The sequence below is a fragment of the Octopus sinensis genome, linkage group LG21 (assembly GCF_006345805.1).
Source record: "Octopus sinensis linkage group LG21, ASM634580v1, whole genome shotgun sequence".
NCBI lineage: Eukaryota > Metazoa > Mollusca > Cephalopoda > Octopoda > Octopodidae > Octopus > Octopus sinensis.
In genome coordinates, this window is record NC_043017.1 from 4,428,908 (window position 1) to 4,453,843 (window position 24,936).

General features: G+C 38.1%; 1 protein-coding gene across 13 annotated transcripts in view; it reads left to right on the plus strand.

The window, feature by feature from the left end:
• The window catches only part of LOC115222824 (protein vav), a 197,910-nt gene that overhangs the window by 156,090 nt on the left and 16,884 nt on the right, over window positions 1-24,936 (plus strand). For 12 of the 13 annotated variants that reach the window (XM_036512016.1, XM_036512015.1, XM_036512020.1 and 9 more), the window contains 9 exons: window positions 8,794-8,889; window positions 13,867-13,976; window positions 15,537-15,626; window positions 16,983-17,014; window positions 19,867-19,914; window positions 20,661-20,684; window positions 21,190-21,311; window positions 22,540-22,602; window positions 24,472-24,599. In XM_036512016.1, the coding sequence (XP_036367909.1) occupies window positions 8,794-8,889; window positions 13,867-13,976; window positions 15,537-15,626; window positions 16,983-17,014; window positions 19,867-19,914; window positions 20,661-20,684; window positions 21,190-21,311; window positions 22,540-22,602; window positions 24,472-24,599 (713 nt within the window). Of the gene's footprint in view, window positions 1-8,793; window positions 8,890-13,866; window positions 13,977-15,536; window positions 15,627-16,982; window positions 17,015-19,866; window positions 19,915-20,660; window positions 20,685-21,189; window positions 21,312-22,539; window positions 22,603-24,256; window positions 24,379-24,471; window positions 24,600-24,936 lie in introns of all 13 variants that reach the window. The other variant, XM_036512017.1, reaches the window with a different exon arrangement.

Here is a 24,936-nt window from a genome sequence, read left to right on the forward strand (position 1 = left end):
CAAAAACTCATTTTAGACTGTTAACTTTGGATATAATAAGCATAACTATTCACTTGATGCGGAGGCACGTGGCTTAGTGGTTAGGGTGTCAGCATCCTGATCGTAAGATTGTGGTTTCGATTCCTGGACCGGGCGACGCGTTGTGTTCTTGAGCAAAACACTTCATTTCACGTTGCTCCAGTCCACTCAGCTGGCAAAAATGAGTAACACTGCGATGGACTGGCATCCCGTCCAGCTGGGGAACACACCGGGAAACTGGGCCCATGAGCCTGGCTAGGCTTTAAAAGGGTGCATTTATAATTTTTATTCACTTGATTCAGCAAATTGAGATCTTTATCAGAAGAGGTTTTGCATTATGCAAAATAGATTTTAATGTACTTTAGTACTCTTACACTACAATACATAATATAAAGCAGTGTGTGTGTGTGTGTACGCACGCACGCAGTAGTGCACTCACTAACATAGACCACACCCCAAAAAAAGCCATTTTACTAATTGGCAAAGGCACACACACATCAACACAACAACCACTGCCGTATACTCACGTGCTGTCTCTTCTCTCTATCTACTCCTGCTATCACCACCACACATAACTATTTCTCTCTGCATATAATTATATATATGGATATATATATATATATAATTTGTGTGTATTCATATATATATATATATGTGTGTGTGTGTGTGTTTGCATATATTACATATATATGTGTGCATGTGTGTGTTTCTACACATTCTTTTGTCCCATTCATTCTCTCTTACTCACCTCACATGTAACTCCTCTCTCTCTCTCTTTAACCTCTCCTCCTCCTCCTCATCTCTCTGATGTAAAGTCTGCACTGAAAAAGTGTACGACTGGAGGTTGGTGGGCGGAGCTACCCTGCTTTACTATTACTGCTGCTACTATTCTTGTTGTTGTCCCTTGAACATCCCAGGCATGTCAAAATCCACCCCACCCCCCATGCTAGCTATTTCACCTTCCCTCCACCCTCGTTATATCCTTTGTTTCATTGTTGCTGTTATTGTTGTTGTTTGTTTTGTGTTGCTTTGCCTATATATTGATCGCTTACACCCTGCAAACATTTTGCCTGTCCTCGTACACCCATTGCACCCTGCCACACTTGACCACACAAAAACACACACACACATCTTTGATATAAGTGCACAGTCTACTTGCACATGTATACATGCGAGACGCACACGCAAACTTTCTGAACCTTTCTACTTTCCATCCTCGGTCTCTCTCTCTCTCTTTACAACACTGGTTCATGTCAAGATTTGGTATGTCACAAAAAAAAACTCATAGATGAAATGACAGAATTTGCAGCCATAGCCAACCAAGATCATTGAGCTTGGTATACTTCTGGAATTCAAACAAAAATGTTCCAAATGTAGCTGTATTGAACTCATTACATACTTTCTTTTTCTATTTTTAGTCTTAAATATATATATATATATATATATATATACGAGAGAGAGAGAGAGGAATTTAGGATATAAGTAGATGTCCACCAAGACTCAGTTCTGAAATCCCTCTTATTTATTGCAGTCCTCTGTTCCATAACAGAGGAGTTGAAAGACCAGTTGCCCATGGAAACTGCCATGTACTGATAACCTGGTCCTCCAGAATAGACATCATTTATAGGAGATTTATTCTACCAATTTGTGCAGTTTGAATGACTTAAGTTAGTTTATGGCTGCTCTTGCCTTAATTTTGGGACAACCCTTCTATATGTAAGGATATATGTGTGTATGTGTGCTGAGGTTTCAATATAGTCACAGGATGAATGTAATCATGTATGTGGTTGGAACAAAGCGCTGTTTAGTGTGCCGTAATCAAACATTCTGTCAACCACACAAAGCCATGAGTTACTTTGAGTGGAGTTCACTCGGTAACAGGCATCTGGAGCATGATGTCTTCTCTCCTCTGCACCACCCGGTAGACATTGGTCTGCGGACTTTCAGGTTGGTCAACAGCCACATCAGTATCACCAACCAGTGACGGAGACAGGCCGCCTACAAGAAAGTCAAGAAAACTGCCATCCTCCGTTGACTGAATCTCTCTCCCTCTCTCACACTCTCTCTCTCTCACACTCTCTCTCTCACACTCTCACTCTCTCTCTCTCTCTCACTCACTCTCTCTCTCTCTCTCTCTCACACACACACACACGCAGACTTTCATAGACTCACGCCAGGAACAAAAGCAAAATGTGAATAAAGGAAAACATTTCATTTACATTATGTCTTGTTGGTTAGTTGCTGCTGTTGTTGTTTTTTTTTGGGTTACTGATTATTGTTATTGCTGGTTATTGGTTGTTGTTGTTGTTGTTGTTGGTTGATGGTAGGTGTTGTTTTTGTTGTTGTCAGCATATTACAACCAAAGGTCTGCTTCTAACCCTTTTATCTTATACATATATATATATATATACATACATATATGCATACATATATATATATATATATATATATATATATATATATATATGTATGTATATATATAAATTCCCATGCACGCTTCAGTTGATCCACCTGTGTGTTGTGCATGCTGTTTGTTGTCTTGCTGAATGCTGATTGTCGGTTCAAATCCCTGTTGTTCTTAATTTTATTATTTTGTCCACACATGCCTCTGTCGGTTCCCATTTTCACTTGATTTGATTTTGGTTTTATTTGCTTTTTGTTTTTGTTTACTTATTGATTTATGTTTATTTTTTTATTTTTCACTTTAAAGATACATTAAGATATCAAGATTATATTTACTACAAGCTCCCCCCTCTCTCTCTCTCTCTCTCTCTCTCTCTCCTCTTCTTCACCATTGATGATGCTCGGACCCAGTGCCCTTGTGCACGTGCATGCACATGCACTGACATGCACCTTTGTTTCATCATCACTACATATCTGTCAATCAACTCTCTCTCTCTATCCCTCTCCTCTTCCTGCTTCTCCAGCCTTAAGCTTCCCTATATCGACATCATTCATATGCAGCCTAGGGGCTTAACTTTCAACCCCTTTGATCCTTAATTCTTGATTGTTATCTTGTTGAGAGCTCTACCTGGGAATTAAATCTTAGACCTTAAAGAATTAACTCTATGTACCAATCTGCTTCTATCTCTACATCAATGGCTCACCTCCCGTAACTGCTGACAGCACGTAATCATAGGGAATTGATATTGGACTTCAACCCCTTAATTTCCCGTTCACAGGCCCTATGCATTTGCAACTAAAATGCTTCACTCTTGTTGTCCGGGGAATATAAGAACAGTGATATTGAAAACTTCCTTCACCGGGAACATATTGAAAGTGTTTCTTTCATCACCACAAGAATATTCTTCTTGTTATGGCCATAGTGTGGTGGTGAAAAGACTGGTGGGAGAGCAATGTGAATTCTTCTTTGCCCCATTCATGTAAGCCAATTTTGAGAAAGAGGAGGAGAGACAGAAGGAAGAGGAGTAACTCATTCTGAAGGGATGAAAGGTCAGAAATGGACTAGGCATGGTTGGAACTCAGATTTGTGTGCAGAGCGCCTGAATAAATACTACCAGGCATTTGAGCCAATGCTTTTTTAACAGCATAGCAATTTACTGCCATTGCACAAAGACAGTAAATATCAAGGAAGCAGTTATGTATCGTACCCGATCTACTGCAAGTAACACACAGCTGAACATCTTAAACTCAATAAATGCTAAGTCTTGCAAGCTCTTTTGCTCTCTCATAATCCCCCTGCACACACACACACACACACAACACAACACACACATGCTCAGTCGATTTCTTTATTAACCATGAGGTTGAGAAAAAGAGGGGACGATACGAGGACAGACAAAGCAAACGTTGGGGTCAGGGTATTGAATGAGACGAAACGTATGAATAAACAAACAATTAAAATATATATACAATTAAATGAGAATGAGTGATTAACAAAAAATGAAGCGGAGGACGCGGTTGACCCCACAAACCACAGACTCACACTGAAGACTTTGCTTTCTCCTTTTTTACATTCTCGATTAAACAGGTTCTTTCACTCGCAACATACTTGCTATATACTTCCATCTTTCACGAAACACACTTTGCAATGGGCATTTCTTCTCCAGCCTTAAAAGCCATCTTTTTGATTAGTTATGGCACACTTCTACAACCAGCACACAAATACCCCGTTTTTTCATTCTACTTCTATCACTACTATAACTCTCATTGCTCTTTAGAAGAAGCTGGCAGCATATCTCTTCCTCTCCATCCTTTATTCAGCCTGTTCGTACATGCTATCTTCCCTTCACACATCACTCTCGCTGTGCTTTATCTCCTACATCACTATTAAGACTCTTTGCATAGTCTTCTACAGATCTCTTGGCTTCTGCAAATCCTTCTCTGCCTAGTTTTTTTCTTGTTACAGGCACCAATCTATGTTGAAGATGTCCAAACTGAATATACAAACCTCATAATTCACACCAACTTGGAAGGACCTGCAGGAATCATAGAAACTCCCCTTTTTTTTCTTAACCAGCAGGCATAGAACTACTGATAGCAAATAATCAACAGTTCTGCTCAATCAGGGTTGTCGTAGCCTTATAAATATAAAGAATTTGTATATTGAGCTTTATTTCTCTCACCACTATAAAAGTAGGGGGACATTGATGTTGTGGCAAGCAAGTACAGCTTTCAGTTCCCAGAAGTAGCTGTCTCCCTCTTGAAGAGTAAGATAAGTGGTGAGAGAGAGAGAGAGAGAGAGACAGAGAGAACACCTGGTGTTTAGTGTGTTTTATGAAAAGGTGAGTCTAAGCAGCAAAACTGACACAGCTAAATGGGCTCATTCTAATTAGGTGACTAGGAAAAGCTGGCAAGTAGCTAAGAGTGGGTCCTGTTGATACATTTAAGATGTCATCTTTTAGATGTGTGGGATTTTCCCCTGAATTTTCCAAGGTGTCTCTTGTTCTCATTGGGAACTTTTTCTTGGTGGCGTTTTAATGTTATCTGTTGTTTTTGTCAATTGTCACCTTTTTCGTTACTTGAGATAACGTAAGTCTATAGTTTTTACTATTTGTCTTTATATTCTCCCCCAACATCTCTGGCTTTTGTGGCCAATATAAGGGGTCATCATCATCATCATATTATTGTGGTGGACAAAATTCTTAGCAGTATTTCGTGTCTTGATGTTCTGAGTTCCAATTCTGTCAATGTAAACTTTACCTTCCATCTGTTTGGGTTTAATGAAATTAGTGCCAGCCAATTACGGGGGGGGGGGGGGGTCAATGTAACCTACTGGGTGTCTCCCACAAAATCTGAGGTCTTGTTCCTATAGTAGAAAGAATTATTATTAGTATTATTCCGATGCACCCCCCAAAAAAAGGGAAAAAAAAGGGGGTGGGGTATTGTGAGCTGGCAAAATCGTTGGCACCCTGGGTGGAATTACTTGGCAGTATTTCATCCATTGTCATTTTCTGAGTTCAAACTCCACTGAGGTCCAATTTTGCCTTTCAACCTTTCGGGGTCAATTAAATAAGTACCAGTTGTGCACTGGGGTCGATGTAATCAGCTTAATCCCTTCCCCCAAATTTCAGGCCTTGTATCTACAGCAAAACTGACATAGCTAAATGGGCTCATTCTAATTATGTGACTAGGAAAAGCTGGCAAGTAGCTAAGAGAGGGGCCTGTTGATACATTTAAGATGTCATCTTTTAGATGTGTGGGGGTTTTCCCTTGAATTTTCCAAGGTGTCTCTTGTTCTCATTGGGAACTTTTTCTTGGTGGCGTTTTAATGATATCTGTTGTTTTTGCCGATTGTCACCTTTTTCATTACTTGTATAAAAGGGATTAATTATTATTATTATTATTATTATTATTATTATTATTATTATCATTATTAGTTTTTTGTTTTTTTTTGCAAAATCCTTTGTATATTGTCTTGGTTGTCTTTTAATGTTTTGATTTATATTGGCCCTTGTGGGCAATAAAAGAATGAATTATTATTATTAGTATTATTATTATTGTTGTTGTTGTCCTGCATCTTGCATGCAAATCTGTTTTTTTTTTTCTTTTTTTCTATTCCACTTCTTTTTGCTGCCAATTTTATTTCTCACATACTTGTTCGTCTCTGTAACAGTCCCTGTTTGGGTTGTCTAACCTTCTGGAATGTACTATTGCTACTACTACCTTTTCCTTATCTCACAATTTTCGTTTTCTTTCTTTTCTTTTCTTTTCTTTTCTTTTTTTTTTTGCATTCAAACCTTACCTTTGTTTTCCTTTGTTTCAATATTCATGTTTGTTTGTTTGTTTTTGTTTCTATGATTTCAACCATTTAGCTTAGTTCTTTGTTTTAAATACCACAGTTTCTTGTAAGTTTAGCATCATCATCACCATCACCACTGTCACCACCACAACCCTCTTCCTCTTCACCATCATCATCATCATCACAGTGAAGTGACAGAATCATTAGAACATCAAACAAAATGCCTTGTAGTGTTCCTCTTGGTCCCTTAATTTCCGAGTCCATAAATCCTGTTGAAGCCTACTTTAGTATTAATGATCTTGTGTCTGAATCAGAAATTATTAATTAATCACAATGGCACATGTGCAGTGGCACAAATTTGTTGGAATGGCACAAAACATTGAACATAGGCGTAGGCATGGCTGTGTGGTAAGAAACTTGCTTCTGAACCACATGGCCTGGGGTTCAGTCCCACTGTGTCACCTTGGGAAAGTGCCTTCTGCTATAGCCTCAGGCTGATCCAAGCCTTGTGAATGGATTTGATTGTCAGAAACTGAAAGAAGCCCATCATATACACAGATATAACGAATGGACAGGACTCCAGTCTATGACTCGTGCTTCTTTTATTGATTCATGACTCTCAAGTTAGAGACAAGGTCACTACTGGTTACCATTTTAACTTAAAACTTATAGCAGTCAGATTAATATGGCATGAGCACTGTGTGGCCTCTGTATGGTCATTGGCCTGCTAGAAACAGCAGTGAAATCCCTATTGAATCATGTCCTGCTATTTTGAAATGAGACAGGTACATTAAGTGATGATGGTCATAGGTATGCAATGCCCAACGGATATGAGATGCTCACCAATGGAACAACTTTGGTCATATGTGTCTGACCCACTGAGTCTTGACCCGCTGCTCAACAACAAAATATTACACCTGGAACTTCCCTGTTACTATCAGTTTACTCCCACTCTGATGATGATGATGATGATGATGAAGAATTATCATTTGGTTGTTTTTGTTGTTTTATTTATTGGATAGTATATTATTTCATACTTTGTTTTACCCTCATTCCACCCCTTTGTGCACTTTTTTCTTAACCCTTTAGCATTTAAATCGACAGTACCCAGCCCAAATATTCCACCTGTTTTTATATTCAAACCAGCTCGATCCAGTCTCTTGCACCTGCCTTGCCATGTTATTCTGAAAGTAAGCAACAACATCATTGGAACCCCAAAGCCACATGATGCTACATGATTAGTTCAAAACAATGTGGATTAATAAGCTTTACATTTGACAGAGTAATCTGAATGCCAAAGGGTTAATCAACACTCTCTCATCTTTCCCTCTCACTTACTACACCTCTCTCTCTCTCACTCTCTCTCTCTTTATTTGGTTCCATCTTATATGTATACGTGTGTGTGTGTATGTGTGTGTCAAAGATAGAATTGCCTGTTGTCCATTTCAACTTTCCTATCATATACTTCACTTGTCTGCCTTTTTTTTTTCCGGTTCTTGTACCCCACATGTTACCTGTCACAGTGTTAATATGGTGCTTTAGCTCTCCGTCTTCCTCTCATGAAGTCTGCCACACTCTTAGATTCCTTTACACACATTCTAAGCACATAACAATTTGCCATTAACTTCCCTTGGTCACATTCTTAAATCACAACAAAAGCAACCTTTGTCATCACAACATCCTCTTTATATATATTCCATGTCAAACTTTACTTTTCCCTCTTCCTGCCATCAGTACACAGATCCTCTGACTATTTGCCATTCACTAATGGGTTCCCTTCTAACCCTTAGTAAATCACATTAGCTTGCTTATTAAAATATTCCATGACTTTTCCTTCTCGTTTATAATCAAGTCCTCTACCATCCTCAATGTTTGCTTCTAGCTTCTGATAAACCATTGACCCATATCCTCCGTCTCCTTATTACTCTCATAGAGGAGCTTCTCTGTGGTCGTCTGACCTGCTAGAAATAGTAGCCCAATCTCCCTCAAATCACATCCTCCCATCTTAAAAAATGAAAGGGTACACTGGATAATGTAGTCCTAGATGTGCCTGTATCTGAAGACAAACTAAAAAAGAGATGGAATAATCTTTAGTTGCAGATCTGCTGTTTCAGGTTCCACCCAGGGCTACCCAGCAATAACAACATCAACAGCTAAAACTTGCTACAACTCATCTGTCTTCATCAGCTTTTTTTTTTCTCTTCTCCCAATTCCTATAGAAACTTCACTATCTAACATGCGCTTGAGGGTATACTTATTACCTACTGTCCGCATGTAGATGTCAGGCACCTGACATCTACATGTAGGCCTTCTCATTTTGTTTCCTGACATCTACATGTAGGCATTCTCATTGCCTGACAGCCTCATGTAAGTATTTTCATTGTCTGACATTCACAGCCATATTCTATCTCCAGTCAATAGCTAACATGTCTATGAAGAAACTGTTGGTATTAACGAGCGACTAATGCTTTTCTGCACAGAGATCCATCTTTTAGCCACCTTTTAATTCACTGGAGTGTTGAGGAAAGTCCCCTTCTGTCATTCATCATGGGTGTTTTTGTGTGTGTTTTCAGGGAGAAGCATATAGTTATAAAGAAGCTATTGCTCTTGGCGAATACCGAATCGATGAACAAGTCCCTAGTCGGGATCAACAGAGGAAGCCTGATAAGGTATGTAATATCATTATGTGTTTGTCTTCTGTATGTCAACTTTAACCCTTTCGTTACCGTATTTATTTTGGGATGTTCTGTATTTCTTTGAATTACTTTAAATATAACAAAGAAGTTAGTAAAATAACTTAGTTATCATTCAGCTAGTGTTAGGAGCATAAATTGTGACTAAAATCTGGTGGAAGATTTTAATTCGAAATTTATGAAAACAAGACATTTGTACTCCAGAGCCAGTTTAGACTTGAAGCCCTAAACAATATAAGGTTTGTTAAAAAATTATACCAGAAAGTGTTGGTAACGAAAGTGTTAAGCTTTATATTCAAAGTTTACATATATGTGAAATAATGAGCTGTATAGTATATTGTTTAATTAATTTTGATTGCTTCTTGCCATATGATCATCATTTCTTTCTAAACAGAGTATTTATAAGGTACTTATGTGTCCAAATGAAGAAATATATATAGCACAAGTATAGAGGGTCTGAAGAGAGTTAAAGGACACTTAACATCATAACAGCCAATTTCCTGATCGTGTGTTGTCATAATCGAGATTCTAATTCAAAGTTAGAATCTAGAATCTACATTGTCTTGTATATTTAAATTTGCATATACGAGATTACATCATGTACTGAGATATCCTATGGCTGGATGTATTTGCACTGAAAACAAGCAATGAGAGCTACCACTTGTCTGACAGGACACTTATTTGTAACTATTGTGTGAAGCCGAAAACAAAGAAGCAAGAACACTTCTGCGCACATGACAGACTTCTTTTAGTTTTTGTCTACCAAATCCATTGAAAAGGCCTTTGGTCAGCCTGAGGCTGTTGTAGAAGGCACTTGCTTAAAATTCCACTTGATGTGTGGAATTGTATAATTGTACGATTATTATTGGTTGATGCTTCAATCATCTGTTACACCTTCTGGTGTAACAGATTGTTTATGAAATGTCTGTACATCATAAATCAGTGAGTATATTGTGAATCTGAAGAGAATCTAATGAGATTTTAAAAATCATAACAAGCCACATCCTAATTAGGTTTTCTCTTTCATTTAGGTATTATTCCGATCAGTCATCATTTAACAACTTGAATATATTTATACACTCATGATATTTCATGTCTTTTACTGTATAGGGTACGATATAATTGATATCAGTTGATATTTATCAAACCATCACCACACTCTGCATATAACAAAGTCTTTAGCATATCTCTACATTTAATATTGATGAAGTGTCTATGTGCTAGATCATGCAGCAGATATTGTGGGTTTGAAGAATGTGCATGGAGATATGAAATCATAACAGTCCACTCCCTTAATATGTTCTCATTAATCTTTGGCTTTATCCCAGAATAATCTTCTCAACAATATTATATATCCAGTACTGGTTTAGGACATGAATCTCAAAAGAATTAAATGTTGTTTTTTTTCGTTTTCAATTTTTGTAACACTTTCTGGTATAATTGTTTAGGGCTTCATCAAGTCTAAATCCAGTACTGGGTGGTAATGAACATATATATATATATATATATTTCATGCTGTATGCAGTGATGAATGATTTGTTTTCAGTTGAAACTGTGCTAGCTATGGAATAAAGAATATCTGAAATCATAGGGAGTTAAGTTTTGGTATAGAATGGTGCTCTTATAAGAAGAATTTCTAGGAAGGAGATTGCTAGATATAACCAGGGTTGATTGTAGGTGTAATGAAAGAGAAGAAATAAAATAGTCAGATGAGACTTTAGGGAGTGTAAAATTGGGGCTTCGTATTGAATAATAAAAGGGTCAAACCTCCAAAAATATGGTTGACTTGTGTTTGAAGAAATAATCTTTAGATATCACTGACAAACAAACACCACGTCAATGCTATTGATTCTGTTAATTTAATTATTTACTCATTAATCTGTTTTATTAATGGGACTATCAGTGCATTAAATTACGTACTTTCAATTTTAGCATACCCTTCAGGTAATGAGGTTTGACTTATGTGTAAGAAGGTGTGGCCTTTGTGTGTGTGTGTGTGTTTAATAATTATTTAGATAAAATGTAAATAAATGGATCCTATACAAGTTTCAACAGTGAGTGTTTTAGTTGTTCAACCAACAAAATTATCCTATTTATTATATCAATGTAAGTATCTGTTTCAGAGTCACTTGTACTCTTATTGTTTTGGACACAGATCTAGTATGACACTAGATGTGAAAAGCCTGGATCTGTGAGTTACTGGTGCAGTCTATGAGGGCATTTGGCTCACAATTGTAAGGTCATGAGATCAGTTCCCGGCGATGCATTGTGTCCATGAGCAAGACACTTTATTTCACGTTGCTCCAGTCCACTCAGCTGGCAAAAATGAGTAGTACCTGTATTTCAAAGGGCCAGCCTTGTCATACTCTGTGTCATGCTGAATCTCCCTGAGAACTGCGTTAAGGGTACAAAGGTCTGTGGAGTACTCAGCCACTTGCATGTTAATTTCATGAGGAAGCTGTTCCGTTGATTGTATCAGGTGTCTGACCTGAGAATAACTTCTCTTATAGCCTGTTGTATGTATGCATATATATAAAGTATAACCTCCCCACCCCTGGTCATGAATGACCATGGGATTGCACCTAGAAGGTTCCCCTCTGAAGCACAAGTCTGGGCAAGGTTGTTTGTAGAAGGCCAGCAGTCACCCATGCATACCAGCCTCCCCTCTCCAGGCCACCAATACTATCCAGTGACATCACAACTCATTTCTACAGCTAAGTGAACTGAAGCAACATGAAATAAAGTGTCTTGCTCAAGAGCACAACACACAACCCGGTCTGGGAACTGAACTCACTACCTCATGATTGTGAGCCTGACACTCTAACCACTGAGCCATATATCTGTCTGTGTCTGTGTATGGTGTCCCCTGACTGCTTGACAACTGGTGTTGCTTTGTTTACATCCCTGTAACATACCACTTTGGTGAAAGAATATGATAGAATAAGTACCAGATATAAAAATGTGTATTGTGGTTGATTTGTTCGACTCAGGGCAGCACCCTAGTATGGCTGCAGTGCTATGGTTGAAACGAGTGAAAGATAAGTAAAAGGATGGCTATGTGTCTATGAATGAGTGTATTTTTCGTTGATGTATGAGGGGGTGGGGCTGGAAAGTTCCTGGCTTTGGGTAAAAGAAAATACAGGAGGATCAATTAATTGTGAATTTATTCAACATATTTTCATAAATATCAATGGAAATGGTAGTTGTGATACCCGTGCTGGTGGCATGTAAAAAGCACCATCCGAACATGGCCGATGCCAGCGCCACCTTGACTGGCTTCTGTACCGGTGGCACATAAAAAGCACCAACCGGTCATGACCGCTGCCAGTCCCCGCTGGCACGTAAAAAGCACCCACTACACTCACAGAGTGGTTGGCGTTAGGATGGGCATCCAGCTGTAAAAACACTGCCAGATCAGACCGGAGCCTGGTGCAGCCTCCTGGCTTCCCAGACCCCGGTCGAACCGTCCAACCCATGCTAGCATGGAGAACGGATGTTAAACGATGATGATGATGATGATTTTCCTCTCATTCACTCACTTATTGCAGCAGACCTTCAGTTTTTCTAAGCCCTTTAAAAGAACTCGGAAGGTTGGGCCTCCAACCAGGTCTGTCACGATAACCTTAAAACCAGGAACTTTTCAGCACCTCCTTGTATACTAGTGAAAGTTTTAATCATTGACAAGTAAACCAAAAAAAAAGAAAAAAATCCCACAAAAAGTTATGAGCACCACCCCTCCACCTAACTGAATCATTAAAGAAACAAAAAGAGAAAGAGAGAAAGAACAACCTACTTCGCTTTAGGTATTCAAGGGAGCCAGGTGGAGGTATTAAATCATGAGGCGGATTAATAATACATCCAGGAGCAGATTACATCTACCACCCAACCACTTATATTTGTATGGCTTCTTATCTACCTTAATTGACTTGAAAGCCTTGGCTCACTTCAAGACTTGCAGTAGAAGACATACAAGACGCCGCTCAGCAGCATCAAACCTTCTGCTTCTTGATTTGAGGAAGATTTGTCTGTTATTTTTAGCAGGCTGAGTGACTACATAGACACACACATACACTCTCTCTCTCAGATTTGGAGTGGTGCTATCTAAAGTTGCTATAATCCAATTGATAGGGATCTGATAGTTTTCCAGAACACCTGTAATTCCTCAATTCTGGTGGCTGCAGAGGGAGATGGTCATTGATGTGTTCAAAAAGGGTCATTTAAAGCAGAGTGGAGGTAGTTTATTGAAGGGAATAATGAGAAAATGGAAGAAGTACCCTCCCCCCCTATCTCTATTTCTATGTGTGTGTATGTACACAGATACACACACACACACACATGCACATTTATCTGCTACACCTGCTGAGAACATCAGTTCTAACTAATGAGAAGTTGTTTACAATCTTGTTACAGTTTTATTTTTGGCATAAATGTGCATATACGTAAATCGATGTGTAATTTGTTCTGTTTTTGTGTGTGTAATTTTCACTGATTACATGTGTCTGAGTGTGATTCTCTCTCTCTCTCTCTCTTAATACATGTGCACACACACACACACTCACACACTGCAGGTAATCTTTACAAAACCACTAGTTGGATTTATTTGAGATATTTTGTGTGTGTGTGCACGCGCATATATATATATATGTGCATGCACACACACACATACTCACCCACATGCTTATTCATGTATAGATTTAAAAATACATATATACATGCATACATGCATACAACACATGCACAAGCATATACTGAGAGAGAGAGAGTGAGGAGCAGAGTTTGTCGAGTACAAAGTTTATTTGTTGATATTAGACTTCATGGAAACATATATAATCTTTTATATCTTAATTTCTGTCTGCCAAAGTCACTGTTTATCAAAGTCTATTCCTGTCCAAAAAAAAAAAAAAAACTAAACACTGCACAAAATGCTGTACCATTTCTCTTTCTCTTTTGCAGTGGAACTTTTCCTTCACGATGGTGCAGAAGAATCAAGAGCTAGCTTATACTTTCTTTGCTAAAACCGATGACATGCGTAGTAAATGGATTGAAGCAATTTTACTGTCACTGTGAGTTCAAACGGCCACTGCTGCTTTTGTTTGGTTTGTTTGTTTGTTTGTTGAGTGAAGTGGTCTTTGTCCCAGAGCTCGCAAGATCGCGCCTCTGTAGTGGGAGAAGTCCGAAACGTGGTCCTTTGCTATTCGTAAGACCCGCAGAAGAGAAAGCAGGTCAACCCCCAACACCAAGAGCATCGACGGATGGATGAATGCGCATCCAGGCTCAGCGGTTGCGTAGGAAGTCAGGGACAAGAAACAGGAAGGAAGAGTGAGAGAAAGTTGGCGCGAAAGAGTACAACAGGGGTCGCCACCCCCCCACCCCCCACCCCCCTGCCGGAGCCTTGTGCAGCTTTAAGTGTTTTCGCTCACTAAACACACACAACAACCGGTCTGGGAATCGAAACCGTGATCCTACGACCGCGAGTCTGCTGCCCTAACCACTGGGCCATTGCGCCTCCACACACACACACACACACACACACATACACACACACATATATATATATATATATATAGCTTGGAGCTGGTGAGAACATAGTCTAAATGGGGTCTCAGTACAGGTTTTCGAAAGAGTGAATATTTTTAGACCTCTATTGATAAGTTCAGTTCATGTGGTTGTTTTTACTATGATGGCTACATCAGTTATTTTATTGTTAAGTTCCTGTGGAGGAGCAGACAGGATGCTGGCATCACTTTGCCAGCTTTCAACAATATAGTATTTCAATGACAACATTTCTCAGATAAGGTGGTAACTGATTTGAAAGTGTTGGGTTGCATCTAAGTTTGCATGACTGACATGAACTTGAGTAGGCTGTGATGGCTACAGGCAGCAGGGATTATGTAGTCTGTCGTTGCATGTGGGCCAGCTAGGTCTTGACTGCTGTAGTGGTATATTCAGGTTATCAGCAGCCAAGTCAATGACTCTGCTCACTAGTGACTAGAGTATCAGTCACCCAACTGATAAGAAATTCATATCGTGTCACTGATGCTGTCTTCTGTCCTTGGCCAAAATACTGAGGATAGAGTGTATGAAGAGGTGTCATGTGTGTATGGATGTCTATATGCAAGTAGGCATGGGTAGTTGGATGGACGTGTGTGTGTGCACACGCGTGCGTGCGAATGAACAAATGCATGCATGGATGGGTGTTTATAAGAATATATGTGCGAGCTGGCAGAAACGTTAGCACGCCGGGTGAAATGCGTTGCCGTATTTCGTCTGCCGTTACGTTCCGAGTTCAAATTCCGCCAAGGTCGACTTTGCCTTTCATCCTTCCGGGGTCGATAAATTAAGTACCAGTTATGCACTGGGGTCGATTTAATCGACTTAATCCCTTTGTCTGTCCTTGTTTGTCTCCTCTGTGTTTAGCCCCTTGTGGGTAGTAAAGAAATATATATGTGCATATGTATGTACATATGCTTAGACGACACCTACTGTGTAACAGCGACCAAGCCATTGAGGTCAATAGAAATAAACCCAGTAAAGATAGAAAAGATGAAACTGGTGTCTGAGATATTGCTCCATCGAGCGTTTGTAGCATTCTATAAGACAATCCTTTCTTTTGCTAATTGCAGTGATAATGTTCAACCAGCTGCAGGATCTACCTATGTGATGCATACTTTTAGTAAACCTAAAGAATGTGATGTGTGTGGTAAACTGTTGAGGTAAGTAACGAACCTCCTAACCTTAACCCTCAATTAACCATCAACTGTTCAAACGATTTTTGCCTTTGTCTTTTTTCTTTCTTTTCTTATTTCATATTTCCGTTCTCAGGTTTGAAATTCTGGGTTTTGTGGGCATTCTTTAGTTTTCTCTTTCAGTAATGTATCAGTTTACAGATTGTTGCAACAACAGATTTTTAAAGAGAAACTGTTTGATTTTAGTCAAAAGTTGTTATGCCATTAGAATGGTTGTAAGCTTGTTATGGTGCCATATTTTATTAATGGATTACACCAAGGTTATGTGTGCATTGTAGTGTTATAACTTGTTAAGGGAGTACACTGGGGGTATTTGTAGAGTGTTATGAAATCCTATTTTGATTCCTGTTGAATGAATGAACAGGTGATAGATCTACACAGAGCCCTTGAAGACTATTCTGTACTCGAGAAATCAGTGAGATATTGTGGTTGATGTCCACCTTGAACTTTTGCCATTTGATGTGTGAGAAGAACAGAAAGGATTTCAGGGATATGCATTTATGTGAGGAGAGGGAGGATTAGTATAGTTTAATGACGTGATGGTGTCAGACAGTAGTGATAGTCAGAGAAATTTAAAAAAAAAAAAAAGAAGAGATGTGCTTTGTTGATGGGTCATCCAGTGGTCAGAATTGTATGTGCTGGTTCTGAAGTGAAGATTAAGCTGTGGATATAGTATGCATGATATTGTATGTACTATCATCTAAACATGATATTTATCACATAAACTGCTGTTACAAAGCTTAACAAAAGACCGTCTGTGTGATCACTCAACCCTAGTAGAAATCAAACTCAAATCTTTCCTAAATCACACAGCCCCACCATCTAAGAATAGAAGACACGTTAAATAATGGCAATGGTAGTCTGGGAATGATGGTTCTGCTGTTCCTTGCTGAACAATCTGCACAGATTATTTGCCGATAGTAATAATATGTTTGTGGTGCACATTAGCTTACTCCCTCAGTCAAATCAATATTACCTGTACAGGTATGCAGTGTGCCACATATCGAACGTTTAAAGTGATTGCAGAGCAATGTGAGGTGAAGATTTTGTACAAGCATACAAAGCACTGCCCAGTCCAGGAATTGAACCCAAGATCATGCAATCATTAGTGCAATATCCTAATCACTAAGCCACATGTCTTCACACATTATATAATATTGTCCCAGATACATCTAAAAAGGCAGGGTAGTCATGCCTGGAATGCTTTCCATCACAAATCCTTTTCAATGACAGTTGACCTGATATTAAAATTTGTCATCCAATATCAAGTTTCAGTAATTTTGGTGAATTCTTCTAAATTGTTCTTTGAAATTCTCGTTACAGAGGTGTGTTTTTCCAAGGTTACCAGTGTCAAGGTATGTCCTAATTAAACTGTATTTTTTAAACATTTTTACACCTTGTTTCTTGAATGATCTTCTTTCCATTAGTGTGGTTGGCAACCATAGGTAGGTCTGGCGGGTGTATGTGATAGTTAACTCTGGGTAAACAGTGTCAGTTGTGAAAACACAGGTTCAATACCAAGGGAAAATTGAAAACACGATGTCAATTTCTGGAAAAGATTGAAAAAAAAAGAAGAAAAAAAGAACACAGCTCCAATAAATGGACAGTCAACAATCCATTGATAAGGTTTCAAAAGTAATGAAAACTTTGGAAGAAAAAATATCTCTATACATATAAACGGCAAAATGTCTGTGTGTGTGTGTCCTTTATACAAATCCACAATTTTTCAGTTAGAGGGCTTGCACTTTCTATGGTCATTCAAAACTGTCCAAGGATGGCCATGCACATCTTTACATTTCCCCAGTCACCCCGCAAAGCTATTAAAAAAATCAATAGATGTGACTTTTTTGTGAATTTTCTATCCAAAACCCAATCAAAATGCCTGAAACTTGATACACCAATTGAATGCCAGCTAGCTGTATGTGATTGGTCGGAGATTTGGACAGTACTCGCGTGTATGTGCGCACGCACGCAACTGTATATGCATGCACTAGCACTATGACCCGGTGTTGCTGGGTCATAGTGCTAGTATTAGATAATGCAGTCTTAGACATATTGAATAAAATATGGAGAGATCAGGACTAGGACCCCCTTTGGTCATAAATCATCTCATAGTTACAGTTGACCAACAATCACCACTAACACTAATTATTATATTAAACCCAACCCAACAAGGGTGTCTCTGTCTGGTTGCTCAAGTTGCTAGATGAGTTAGTTCTATATTGCACCCTACTCTCTTAAATAGGAACAGAACACATTGGACAGTTTAGACCGACATACTTGAAGTGTTCAAGTATGAAATGTCTTTGATCAGAAGTGTGCTCAATTTGGGTTGATTGAGGGCTAAACAGCAACAGCGTTAGTCTAGATAATGTTATCCTAGATATTCTTTGACTGAAGGACGTATTAGATAATGAAGTCTTAAAATTTTAGCTACATTCTGGCTAAATGAAAGACAGGAATGGTCACCAAAAATGTTAACAAAAATATTAGTGTCAATGAAAATGGTGTTGGTATATCTGCAACATTGGAAGAAAGTTAATATAGATCCTCTGTCATAGAGAGAGGTGAATTCTTATGTCTTAGGATTTATTTAAGGGTTTTTTAAAAAGGGGACTTGTCCTCTTCACAGCACATAATGCTATTTTTTTCTTCAAAATTATTTAGAAAATTACTGTTAATATGGACCTTATGAGTTAACTATATGAGAGTGTGCCGTCCCCATTTCTCTCTGTGTATGTGTGTATATGTATGTGTGTGTGTATATATATATATATATATATATACACACACACACACTTTACATTATAAGGATTTCAGAAATTTCAAGAGATATGAAATATATTGTTTTTAACAGTGGACCTCAATGTAGATAAAACAGCACATCTGTCATGTTCACAGATGTGGGTTTCTTGTTCTATGGGCACCCCTTGACCTTTTTTGTCCATTCAAAGAATTTTTAAACTCAATATTCTACATACTATCTTTGAGAGCTTTATCTACTCTTGAGTTCCACTTCTATAAATTTATTTTGTTTATAATATCAGTAAATAAAGGAGATGGAAGAGGTAGTCGGGTACGAAAGCTGTTCCAAAAGTACATTGGGGGGTATCTTATGTAACATTATGAACGCCTTCTGCCTCTCCAGGGTACTTTTTAATCAGGTACATTGAACTGTTTAGTTGAAGATAGTCTTCTGTAATCAACTAAACATTCCTGTGTATCTGATGAAAAAGTCTACCTGGTGGCTATGAGATATTCCTAATGTTATGTAAAATGCACCTGATGTACTTTTGAAACAGCTGAAGCACTCAATTACCTCTTTCGTCCGTTTGATTTTACAAATTTGATTATCGTATCTATAAGCAATGTTTATTGCTTTCAAAATCAAGTTCTGTAGCACCTGTCATCTTATTGAAATTTTCTCTGTAATTTTATTATGAGACAAACTGCATTTAATGCATTGATTTATGAATTGTATTGATCAGTTATTGAGTGATTTGTATTTTCTGTACAAGCTGTGTTGATGTTAGAGGCCAACCAGCTGCATTTTACCATGTATATATGTGTGTATGTATGTATGTATTTATTGCATGACTAAGATTCATAGACAATTGCAGCATGGGAGGTGTTTGTAAGCCATTTAAGAAACACACAAAAGCCGTTCGATTCACTTCAACATTTAAGTTTAATTTGTCAAAATATTTTCGTCGCTATAAGACCGCGACCTGTTCACTGACAAAAATCCGTGCTGCATCTGACGCAACACGGATTTTTGTCAGATGCAGCACAGATTTTTGTCAGTGAACAGTTCGCGGATTTTAGCAACGAAAATATTTTGACAAATTAAACTTAAATGTTGAAGTGAATCGAACGGCTTTTGTGTGTTTCTTAAATGGCTTACAAACACCTTCCACGCTGCAATTGTTTTCGCTCCAGCACACGATCTCAGATCAAATCACTTGCTATGCGAGTACATCTCCAAGATTCATAGTCTTACAATAAAAAAGGCATGAGACAAAAGTTGTTCCCTTAATGACTTATAGCCTTTTGGTTGTGAGGCATGTTCTCTGAAGAGAATCATGACCCCAAAATGATCTTTAGAACAAGACTAGGTATATATTATTATGTAGAATAAATTCTGTTGTTGTCATTAAAAATATTGTTTCAGTGCAAAATTGATGTGAAATTCTATTTCTCTGTTTAGAAACAAAAAAAGCTGTTCACAAAGAATGTATTGGGAAAGAAAAGAATGGTAAGTTATTCAGTTTTAAAATCTCTGTCTCTCTCTGTACTTTATGTTAATATTACATCAATGTCATTTGAAAATATTTAAACATTCTTTTGGAATTGAAAAGTATGTTAAATATCTGATTATTGTTGAAATAAAGGAATGTTCATTCCATACCAAATGTAATATATTCAACTCAGCCTCACAAGACCCTGTGTTGGTGTTGTTATTTTATTCAGCAATGTGTTTTAAGGAAAGACGTGGTCTGTGTGTGTGTAGTGGGGGGGATTGTTTTGTGTATTCGCTTGTTTTATTTTAACCATAATATATTTGAACCCACACTTGTGTAACCAAAAAATGTTGAACAGACACATAAGTTGATGTGACCCTATGGTGAACGTGCAGCAGATAGTGGTAGCAGGACATTTGTAGTGTGGCTTAACCAACGAGATGTTTGTGCCACTTGATATCACAACTCAGTCCAGGAATCGAACTCACTACCTCATGATTGTGAGCCTGACCCCTAACCACCGAGCCATGTGCCTTCATAAATATACAATATCAGTGTTGTGATTCTATTGTATTGTAAAATATACAGCCAAAAGATTGGGTGTATATATAATACTGTAAATAAACACTTTGAAGCTGTATTTAGTAATCTCCATACCAACAGCATATTTCAGGCATTTGAATTTAGATATTTTCCATTTTCTTACTGACAATAATTTTGTTCTATGTTTAAATATATCCATTCTTTTATTTCCTTTCAGTGCCTCCAATACCTCCAAGAACTAGTAAGTATCTTGTTTTGCCTTCCTATAAAGTACCGTTATAAATTGTGATGAGTGACAGAAATTGTGTGTGATATGTATTTATCATTATCACCTTCACCATCTATCCTTTTCCCATGCTAGCATGGAAAATGGACATTAAATGATGATGATAATGTAATGTCCATGTATATGTTTATGTCTATATACATGTATGTTGTTTGTATGTACATGTTTGTATGCATATTTATACATGTATATATATCTGTGCACATGTGTGTACTGTTGGTACTACGCATTGCTATGGTTTCACTTGTACCAGATTCTTGGCAATACCATTTGTTAATTATCTTCGTTTCTGGCAGCTTTAAATTTCATTTATAGCATTGGTGGGTTCAAAGCATGGTATTGATTATTTATTTGCTCTGTTAGAATGTCTAAGAGACTTTTGTAGACAAGTATCAGTTGTCTAAAATGACCGATTCTATTAGTGTGTACTCAATTTGCTGAACTGTTTCGCCTTTTGCAGGTCATGTTCGCTCATTAGAAGAATATTTAGGAATTCCTGCACCTCCAAATGAACGGACCGCTTTAAAATTCCAAAGTGACACAGTTATTGAGCTTCTACAGAAATCAGATGAATGGTGTCGAGTAAGTATATTTGTTCATACCTGTGTCTGCGTAAGTGGAAATAACAACGACAGTACCAATATGTGACTAACCATAACATTGCTGATGTTACTGTTACATTGGCTAGTGTGGTTGTATCATGGCAGATGTGACTGAAAATGCACTCCTGGTGTGACTTTAACATTGCAGGTGTGAATGTAACATTGATAGACATGACTGTAACACTTCTTGTGAGAATGTAACATCAGTAGGTATGACAAGGCAGTGAGCTGGCAGAATCGTTTGCATGCTGGGCGAAATGCTTAACAACATGTCTCCTGGCTTTATGTTCTGAGTTCAAATTCTGCCAAGGTTGACTTTGCTTTCATTTTTTTTAGGGGTCGATAAAATAAATACCAGTTGAGCACTGGGGTTGATGTAATTGACTTACATTCTCCCCCAAACTTGCTGGCCTTGTGCCAAAGAATTTGAAGCCAATCTTAGTAAGTATGATTGTATTATGGCAGCTGGAACTGTAACACTGTTGTTATTACAGTAACACTGATTGTGTCACAGTAACTTTGGTAGATGTGACTATAATACTGCAGTTGTGACTGTAACATTAATAGGTATATTCTTCTCAAGGCAGATGTCACTGCAGCATTACTGGTATCACTGTGACATTGCTTATTTCTTTACTACCCACAAGGGGCTAAACACAGAGGGGACGAACAAGGACACACAAACGGATTAAGTCGATTACATTGACCCCAGTGCGTAACTGGTACTTATTTAATCGACCCCGAAAGGATGAAAGGCAAAGTCAACCTCGGCGGAATTTGAACTCAGAACATAACGACAAACGAAATACTGCTAAGCATTTCGCCCAGCATGCTAATGCTTCTGCCAGCTCGCCGCCTTATGTGTGTGTGTATATATATATATATATATATATATATATATATATATATATATATATTATATATATATATATATATATTTCTTTATTGCCCACAAGGGGCTAAACATAGAGGGGTACTTAATTTATCGACCCTGAAAGGATGAAAGGCAAAGTCGACCTCAGCGGGATTTGAACTCGGAACGTAACAGTAGACGAAATACTGCTAAGCATTTACACTTTGAAGACAACCCACCTCTCTAGATGGTGTATACACCTGTATCTGTGTGTTTGTGTATGTGTTAGAATATATGTATATGTGTGATTGTGTGTGTGTGCATTGTCATTAATGAAATATTTATTCCCTTCCAGGGTCGGTTACGTGGTGATGAAGGATGGTTTCCAGCTCGGTCAGTTTCAGATGTTTCAAGTCGGGTACGTATGTCTATCTGTCTCTACACAATACTGCAGGACGGTGGTTGTGATGGTGTTGTCCTTCTTGTATCAATACGAAGTGGGTAGTTGTTGTTCTGTACTGGGTAAGAGCTGGACAGTATGAACACAAGCATGGCTGGATTGTTAAAAAGCTTGCCTTGCAATCCGTGGTGTCTTGAATAAGTGTCTTCTGCCATAACCTTGGATTGAGTCCAGCCTTGTGGTATATGTGTTGAACTTTGTAACTCATAGTGGAACAAACACTTTCAGTATTAATAATAATAGTAATAATAATAATCCATGCTTATGTTTTTTTAAAAATTGGACATACATGTAATCACAGGTGAGTTATAGAGGATCGAAAATGAGTATTCACTGAATACTCAGTCACTTTAAAAAGAACAGTGAACACATATTCTTAGGTTAGTCCTAGCTAGATTATGCATTAGATAAAAATGTTATGAATTAATAATAATAATACTAATTATTTCAAATTTTTGCCACAAGGGCAGCTTGGGGGAGGTGGAGATGAGTCGATTACATCGATCCCAGTGGTCAACTGGTACTTGCTTTATCGACCCCGAAAGAATGAAAAGCAGAATTTGAACTCAGAACACAAAGACAGACAAAATGCCGCTAAGCATTTTGCCTGGTGTACTATCAATTCTGCCAGCTTGCCACCTTTAAATAATAAATTGTTTGACCTTAACCAGAGATGATAACTGCATCTTTGATCCCGAGCAGAAGTAGTGGGGGAGCATCATAGCCATGTGTTAAGAGGGATTCTTAGGGGTTTAAATAATTCACCTCTGGAAACATGGGTGTTTTGTTCAACATCCTTAAACAACCCTTATTCAGGGACCTTTTTGAGCATGATGGGTTACTCGACCAGAAGAAAATTCTACCTGGGCCCCACCTGCAAGGTCATGTGCTGTTTATCTTGATATGAGATCATCATGTTGCGCACATACGCTTGTGATGCATGTGCCTGGTGTACCCTTATCAGACGGGTACTCATGATGGGTATACTGGGCTTCGTATATTTTTACCCAGTGTCATTTTGATGGCATGCACTGCTCTCTCACTCAATAATAATAATAATAATTTCAAATGTGGGCACAAATCCAGCCATTTTAAGGAAGGGAGACATTGACCCCCAGTGCTTTATTGATTGTGAAACAAGGGAAGGAAAAGTTGACCTCAGTAGAATAAGCTAGGGAAAAAATGCCACTAAGCATTTTGTCTAATACTCAAATGGTCCTACCAGTTCACTACCTCTGTAGTAGTAGTCATAGTAGTGGCAGTAGTAGTAGTGAGGATGATAATAATGGTAATCTAAGATACATTTAATATCTTCAGACTACAGTTTTCTGTCGAATGTAAACATGTAGCCTCATTCTTTTGCTCACAGGGACATACATGTAGTAAATCATTATTTAAGTGGAATAGCAATTGCTAATTAAGCCATGTAGTCTGACTACATTAAATTTATCTTATATTTTCCAATACATGTTGTTTGTACATGAATGTTTGATAATAATGATAATTGTTAATGTTTATGCTCAACTTCTGCAACTAAACGACTCACTGCAACTACTGTCGTTTCCTGATGTTTTTTCACGAGGGAAAGTTCTGGTAATGTTTCTGTTTCCAGTCTAGAACCGCATGTTATGAGAAAGCATTTCCACAGAAAGTCACAGAGAAAACTCATCCTGCAAAATTCCTCAATGGAATTAATCCCTCGTCACAAGTGAAGAACTTAGCATCCTATCCTTGGTATGTATAACACACACGCATACGTGTGCGTGTGTGTGTGTGTTTGCCTCTAAACCTCTTGTATAAACCCTGTTTATCAATTCCCTTTTTCAGGATCATCATCGAAAGACTTCATACACTGAACATAAGCTGAATGGCCACCATCATGCTATTACTAATACTACAGAGCATGGCAACAATCTACCTAAGTTTGACACCTCTATGTTAACAAAATACCCTTGGTATGTACTCTCACTCCTCACACAATCACTGCAGGCTCACTAGAATATTTCAGTATTCCCATGAGAATATTTCCAACATGCAGAGGCTAAAACTAGAATATTCCAACATTCCCCACTAGAATAGTCGAACATTGCCCAGTGCAGTATTCCATCAGTTGTTATTAGGATATTTCAGCATTTTCCATAAGGATTTCCAAATATTGCCCACTAGAAGATTACATTTCAACATTTTCCAATAAAATATTCCAACATACCATCTAGAATATCTCAGTATTACAGCAGTCCTATATTCCCGATTAGAATATTCCAGTATTCTCATAAACAGTATTCCACACTG